The sequence below is a fragment of the Lolium rigidum genome, chromosome 1 (genome assembly GCF_022539505.1).
Source record: "Lolium rigidum isolate FL_2022 chromosome 1, APGP_CSIRO_Lrig_0.1, whole genome shotgun sequence".
Classification (NCBI taxonomy): Eukaryota; Viridiplantae; Streptophyta; class Magnoliopsida; order Poales; family Poaceae; genus Lolium; species Lolium rigidum.
The window spans coordinates 117,514,748-117,522,453 of NC_061508.1; the positions used below are offsets into that span (position 1 = coordinate 117,514,748).

At 48.3% G+C, this 7,706-nt stretch overlaps 1 protein-coding gene across 1 annotated transcript; it reads right to left on the reverse strand.

Moving 5' to 3' along the window:
• Positions 1 to 2,027: 2,027 nt before the first annotated feature.
• Positions 2,028 to 2,651, reverse strand: LOC124680914 (chaperone protein dnaJ 11, chloroplastic-like). The gene has a single exon (XM_047215935.1). It carries the CDS (start codon positions 2,649 to 2,651, stop codon positions 2,238 to 2,240), a length of 414 nt encoding a protein of 137 aa, XP_047071891.1. The 3' UTR covers positions 2,028 to 2,237.
• Between the last annotated feature and the right edge of the window lie 5,055 nt (positions 2,652 to 7,706).

The following is a 7,706-nucleotide window of genomic DNA, read 5'->3' on the forward strand; positions in this document are numbered from 1 at the left end:
CTCTCTCTCCTCCATTGTTGAACTAGAGAAGCTTGCTCCATCTCTCAATCCCTCCATGATTCTTGCCCCCATTTGAGGGAAAGGAGAGAGGAGATCTAGATCTACATTTCTACCAATCAAATCCATCTCTTTGTGAGTGGAACTCTCTAGATCTTGATCTTGGTGTTCTTTGTGATTTCCTTTGTTCTTCCTCTCTTATTCCCCCAATAGCTTTTGTAGCTTTGTTGGAATTTGAGAGAGAAGGACTTGAGCATCTTTGTGGTGTTCTTGCCATTGCATTTGGTGCATAGGTTTGAGTTCTCCACGGTGATTCGTGGTGGTGAAAGCAAGAAGGTTGTTACTCTTGGGTTCTTGGAACCCTAGACGGATTCTAGACCTTTGTGGTGATTTGTTGGGAGCCTCCGATTAAGTTGTGGATGTGTGCCCCAACCTTTGTGTAAGGCCCGGTTTCCGCCTCGAAGGAAATCCCTTAGTGGAACCGTGACCTAGGCCTTTGTGGCGAGGGTCACCGGAGATTTAGGTGAGGCGCCTTCGTGGCGTTCGGTGTGTGGTGTGAGTACCGCATCTTGGGGTGAGGCCTTTGTGGCATTGGTGTGCATCGAGCAACCACACCTCAAGGTGAGCCTCTTGTGGCGTTCGGGAGCACTAAGCCACCGCACCTCTCCACCGGAGATTAGCACTCGCAAGAGTGTGAACTCCGGGATAAATCATCGTCTCCCGCGTGCCTCGGTTATCTCTATACCCGAGCTCTTTACTTATGCACTTTACCTTGTGATAGTCATCGTGCTTGAAGTTATATATATCTTGCTATCACATACTTGCTTGTATTGCTTAGCATAAGTTGTTGGTGCACATAGAGGAACCATTGCTTAGAATAAGTTGTTGGTGCACATAGGTGAACCATAGTATATAGGCTTTGGGCTTGACAAAGTAAACGCTAGTTTTATTCCGCATTTGTTAAGCCCATCTCGTAAAAGTTTTAAATCGCCTATTCACCCCCCCTCTAGGCGACATCCGTGTCCTTTCACCAAGACCATGGTGCTGTAACCATTTTCCATACAAGTCCAACGAGCCGAAGAATACCTCAATCGGAGTTCATATGAAGAAATGGCGGCCAAAATATTAAAGAGTCAAGAGGGTTAACAAGCATCCGGGAGCCTCTTTTTTCAGAAAGGGTCTTGAATGATGAGGACGATGAACTCCAAGGACTCCATGTTGTGGAAGTAGTTCGTCTCATCTTCCATCGGCGACGGCAAGCGCGCAGGAGATGGTGATCGACCATGGCGATCGCGGCCCGTGGAACCTACCATGGAGCGCGAGAGGAGAAGGTGGAGGACGTTGCTAGGGTTGTTGAGGGGTCAAGGGAAGAACTACAACTGCGACTTGCTGATTGTGGTAGCGCTAAAGAGTAGAGGGCGAGCATTTATAGGCGGAGGCGGTGCGGGAAGAGTCGGAAAGGGCTTGAATCCCTGGGGGAATGGCGGGCGACGGTGACGCGTGGGTGAGGGCCAGCGCCGACGAAACGTCTCGCTTGTTTCCGCCTCGTAAATCGTCGTCGTTATTAAGAAAAAAAAAGGTACAACACTTCGGTTTTGTGTCGATGACACGGTTGGCCCGCCAATTGTCACATCGCCCGCGCGTTGACGCTTTCACAACGACCTGTAGCAGGGATGGGGAGAGGGCGGCACGAAGTTATTTTAAACGAAATTGCTAAGTTTCAGCTAGGTGAGACGTAACTTATGTCTCAGTCACGTGCTCCACCGTTGGATCTTGTTTCTATTTGAAGATTCGTGTTTGTTGTTGTTTGCACCTTGTTTAGACCCGCATTAAAACACACGGATATAATTCGACTGAGACATAAGTTAAGTCTGAGTCGACTGGAGGTTAGAGACACCCTACTTTAAATCACTTTGAAGGCGGTTGCCCTAACTTATTTTAAATCACTGAGATGCTGTTAGCGCCTGAACACATTGCATTTTCAAGGGCACAGTCCGATTTCTTCAAATTCTGAACCTGGGATCGATCACATTGTTGCGAAGATTAATTCTACTAAGTTTCTGAAGATGACTACACATTCAGAACGGCAGAAGAGAGGATGCCGCTGGGTTAGATGTGCACAGGCGCACGGGGTGTTCACCGTAGTAAAAAAAATCTCAGGTGAGCGGCCAACGAGTGCGGTGCTGGCGTTGGTATTCACAGGTCCGAAGCTACCGGTCGCGGCGAGGTCGGATCTACCACTACCAGCACTGGTCGGTCTCCCAGGTGCGGCGAGGCCGTCCCCAGAAGCTGTGCGGCGACGGCCTGGCCGCGGGCGGCTGCGCGTAGGCATTGGCGACGAAGTCGCGGTCGTAGCGCGCGCGGGCGTCCGGGTCGGAGAGCGTGGCGTACGCGTCGTGGAGCCGGATGAAGTCGTCGCCGGTCGCGCCGGCGACGTCAGGGTGCAGCTCCCGCGCCAGGCGCCGGTACGCAGCCTTGATTTCGCCGCCCGTGGCACCGGCGCGCAGGCCAAGTACCTCATAGAGCGTGCACCTGCAGGCCGGCGATGCGGACGCGACCGCCACCGCGCACCGCACCGTCCGGTGGGAGGCGGGCCGACGGAACCCGGCTGCCGCTGCAGCTGGGGCTTGCGTCAATGGAGGCGCGGCGATCATGGCGTGTGGACGCGCGGGAAGGATAAGGATTGATGGATGGATCACGACGAGCGCGCGGATCTGAGAAAGAGGAACGGCGAGACGGAACGCAGAATTGGTGGTGGGAGAGGAAGCGCAGGCGGGCGGGTGAGGAGGGTATGTCGTCGCTGGCTTCCGGCAGGTTCGTCTTTATAATAACGCGGAGGATTGTTTCGAGCTGGCGCCGTTTGTTTGTGGCGAGAGGTTGGGACGGCGGGTGTGAGTCAGCGGCAGCATCATCGTGATCTGGCGGGGCCGGTTTGGCAGTCGGCTTGAATAAGGGGGAGCGGGGTGGACGTCGGTGTCATATGATATGACCGTGTTCCGGTGGGTGCACACGTCGGTTTTCCCGCGACGGTGCCCGCTGATTCGCTGCGCGATGGAGACGCGCGCCCGCAGGTTCGGCCGACCTCACTGATCATAGTAGGGCGGACAGCTCATGGATTGCATCTAGAAGCAATGCTCTCGCTGTCGACATACTGCTTTTTTTTCCAAGAACAACTTTTTTCTTTTTAAGTAAACAAATTTACTACTAGATCAGATCAAATGCATAGTTATCTCAAAATATCTGGGATCCGTTGCATCTGCCTCTTTTTTTTTTTTTGCATAAACGTATGCGCATATAATGAGTAAATGAACTACCACATTACAGGCGGTCATATATGAAAACTACCAACATTGAGCAAGGCGAGACATAACTACCACTTCAGGGGCATGGTCGAGACGCGGATCACTGATTCTGCCAATTAGCCGTGTTAAACCATTTTTTTGACCGTTTGGGCCTACCTGTCGGGTCTACGTGGCAAGTGAAAAGCAAATCACCAGTTTCATTTTACAAAAAAACCCCTAGATTTCTTATTTTTGTGTCACACACGTGTCCTTATCAATTCCCCACATACGAGCCACCACGCCAGAAGCAGAGGTTCGGTGGAGGAGGAGATCATGGCCGTGCTCGGCGCGACGGACGGCGCCCCTCCCGAGCGGCCACCTCGTCGCGCCGCCCCTCCATTCGAGCCGCCCCCTCTCGAGTCGCCACCTCCTCGTGCCGCCCCTCCCGAGCCGGCCCCTCCACGCACAGTCAACCGCCGCCGGCCCCTTCCACCGCTTGATGCCGCCCCGGCCTTCCCCTGCTTCGGCACTCAGTTATGGCCGCGGGGTGATCTCGGGTTTAGCTCGTCCCCGCGAGCTTGGGGCCGCCGTCGCCGCTGCGTCGGTCGCTGCCATCTCGTCGCCAAGCCGCGCTGCCCCCGACGTCCCCTGCGGTTGCTCGTGTGCCGGAGACGGGGCAGAGGAACTCCTCCGATGGGCTCGCCCCTTCGCGTTCCTACTTGCCTCGTCGTCCCAGTCCCACCGCCGGAGCAGCGGCGGCGGCAGGGTCGAGGATCTCCAGCGAAAGCTCATGGGCCACCTCTTCGATGGGGGCCTCCGCGCGTCCCAGCAAAGCCGGCCCCTGCCCCCAGCCCCTCCCATGCCGATGTCGAACAAGCCGGAGCCCGAGCCAGAGACAATGGTGCCGCCTCCCACGCAGGAGCCGGACTCGGAGCAGCAGCCATAGCAAGCGAACGTTGCGGAGAAGCCGTGGAAGTTGCAGGAGCGCACGCGGTGGCAGTCAGCGACCCTGACGTCATGGCCGGCCTCGGCGCCGTCGCCGTCGAGGGGCCGCAACCGCGCGCCGTTCTTAGTGACCCTGGCCCCGGAGGAGATCAAGGAGGACATCTACGCGCTGATGGGGGATAGGACTTCATTGCTTTTAGAAAATAGAGTCTGGGGGGTTTTGGGTAAAACTAACATACCATCATTACCACGTAGACCCGACAGGTGGGCCCGAATGGTTAGAAAACGGTTTAACATGGCTAATTGGTAGAATCAGTGCTCCGCGTCTCGGCCATGCCCCTGAAGTGGTAGTTATGTGTCACCTTGCCTAATGTTGGTAGTTTTCAGACATGACCACCTATAATGTGGTAGTTCCTCATCATTTACTCGCATATAATTGATGTGTTTCCCTCTTTATCCGTTGTTATGTAGAAGATGAAACCTCCTCAGCAACGATTTTATACGCGCTGGATAACATCCTATTTCAATCCGATCATCCATGCAACTCGAACCCGCATGGGACGAGCTCACAAGTCACAACCTTGAGCTCTAGCCACTAAGCCAACGCATGGTTATCCCTATTAAAACGAAAGATTTGGTATAAAATGTGTGGAGAAAAAAGTCAGTCACGAACCACGTCGCGCCCCACTTAGGAACATAGGCGTACACCCTCGTACGCCAACCATCCACAATACTAGAACATGATAGCGCGCGTTGCTGCGCCCGTCATATTTTACATGTAATGGTAGTAATTTTTATAAGTATGAAGGTATAAAATATAGCTGTTAAATTTCCCAAATGAACATACCGCTTAATGTTATGGTTGTTTAGTTATCATTATCATTTTCAACGGATGCCAAGACGAATTAAAAAAATCCTAGCAAGCCAGCATTCGAGTCCATAAGTAATGGCCTTTTCTTTCGTCGAGACCACACATTTTCTCGAAAGGGACCAATGCAAGCTTATAATTACTCAAGAAAAGCAACAATTGGACAAAAAATTAAGATAAGAAATTTCCCGGAACCAAGATGATAAATACAATAAATTAGCTTCATTAAGGAACTTAACCGCCTTTAGCAGCCAACTGTGGCCATAACTATGTAACCTATAGCCCATGTTAACAAGAATTACTAAATTAAGAGTTCTCCATTTCCATAAATCAAATTATATTGGAGTTTAGATTCAATTGGCCCGTGAATGGAAATGACAAAAGGAAAATCACAAGTGGCAAGCATATTGCCTTCTCTAAAAGAAATAGAAATTACAACTGAACTAAATACATATTTAGGAATCAACTTGATGCCTTAACTTAAACAGAAAATGTGTGCGGACCTTAAATCTACTTCATACACACAGAAGGACTATATAGCAAAGCTAGAAAGGTGCATTACTTAAATTTGGTTAACTCCAGTCAACTGAAATTATGTCAGATAGTAAATAAGCATATTCGAAGTAATAATGGGACAAATGACCTAAAAGTAGTGGGTCGGGTAGTGATAGCTTATTCATTCAACCGTGAGAGCGCATAAGCAGAGTAAGTGTCCTTACCTGGCCAATACTCTGATTTGAGACGTAATTCAGTGAAAAGTAATTAAATCGACAACAAAACGTATAGGTATGTAGGGCATGGTGAACATCGAGCTTCCAAAGGAACGGATTATCTGCACATTGTGAATTAACACTTTAAACTTTCATCGATAAGTAAAAAACCCTGTATATCTAAAAAAATGTCTATAGTAACAATGTAACATACACACATAGCAAGTGGGTTTCTGATAAACCTTCTAGTAACCAAGTGGCAAGTGGTTTAACTTTTTTGCTGATAATGGCTTCGCGGGGAACCGTCTGCACGTAGCAATAATAAGAATGACACCGATACAAGATAAACAAAGTCTCCCAGCCCCTGAAATAGAAAACAGTATAAGAAATTCAAGGGGAGTGATGTTTTGGCACATGGGAGCGTATGCTCCCTTTATTTTGAAATGCATGTTAGGCACATTTTAAAATATTAAAAAAATTGAAACAAAAATTTCGCACGTACATCTTCATGTGCTACGCGCTTACAAAGTCGTTTCAGGAAAAATCGACATGTCATGTGGCGTGTGTAAAAAAGACAAAATTCGGTGCTGAAACAAAGACTTGTCACAAGATAAATTTTCTCTTTTTCGCTTAGACTATAAAAAATATCATTTTTTCGTGAAACTTGACAAATACACATATATTATGGAGATGTACATGTAAATTTTTTTGTCAAAATTTTTAACACCTGGAAATATGTTTTGATGGTAGAGGGATCATACGCACCCGGGAACCGAATTGAGTTTCTGAAATTCAAGGACATATCAGATACTCTGTACTTAACTGAAGGCAACAGTAGCAATTGACAAAAACCTTTTTGTAGTGAACACGAAACAAAACCAATGTTCATCAAGTATGTCACCCAAGTCATCGGTCAAGAGCTCACGGTTAAATGAGAACAAGCACCTCCATGTAAGAATTCAATGCAGTAACGAAATGCAAGTCGTAAATCACCATTCTGCACAAGTAACTATATCATGCAGGTTGCATCCATATTGATTTAAGAAACAATGTACACATTATTCAACAACTTGCTTGACAACTTATTTTTACAATGGGGGGTGAAAGAGGTCTAGTTATAACAACACATAGAACCTTCTGAAAAGATCCATTCAAGACGGTACTTGGGATTGTCCGAAAATATAATGAATCCTCTTTCATTCTCACCGAAGATTATAATCATCCGACGATTGTGATTGACATGCCATGAGCCTAAAAAGTTCAGAAGATATATAGTCGGATCATTGACAGTAATCATACAACATATATCGTAGAATTGTCCATGAAACTTTTGGAACCAAAATATGTACAACAAAAATCTATTTGGATCGGAGGAATAAGAATTAGTCTTCTGATATGTCAAAAGGCTACAGGAATAAATTAGATGCATGATAACTCCGTGATTTCAGTCAGTTGTACTCTTGTCAAAGAACAGACTTTTTACAATCTGCTAGCAGATAGAAACCATTCAGGGGGGAATTTTTAACATAAGTTACGCTAAATACAGATGGTGAGCAGTCAAGGCCAGCAACTTAGCGCCCGTGTTCTCTTGCATTGGCAAGCCGTAGCTGCTGCTGCTTCCTCGTATCCTTATTTGCGACCTGAAGCCGCTGACGGCACGGCAGCACCGCCTTCTCCTCCTCACGGCCCGCTGTCGAGAAAATGGCCATGAGGCTTCTCTATTGATGGCAAGATCAGGTCAGTGACCTCGGCACAAAGCAGGCCACCCACAGTCCCACAGGGCTAGCCTCGCTTCCCTAGATTCTTTGCTGGCTGGTGATTCCCTCATTCGTGTGATCACTTTCTGGATTTTTTGTGCTAAATATTTATAATACAAACATGGTGCCCTTTAAGAAAATATGATGT

What these genes read in the sequence shown, in the direction of transcription:
- LOC124680914 (XM_047215935.1), bottom strand. Translation starts at nt 2,651, where the DNA reads ATGATCGCCGCGCCTCCATTGACGCAAGCCCCAGCTGCAGCGGCAGCC.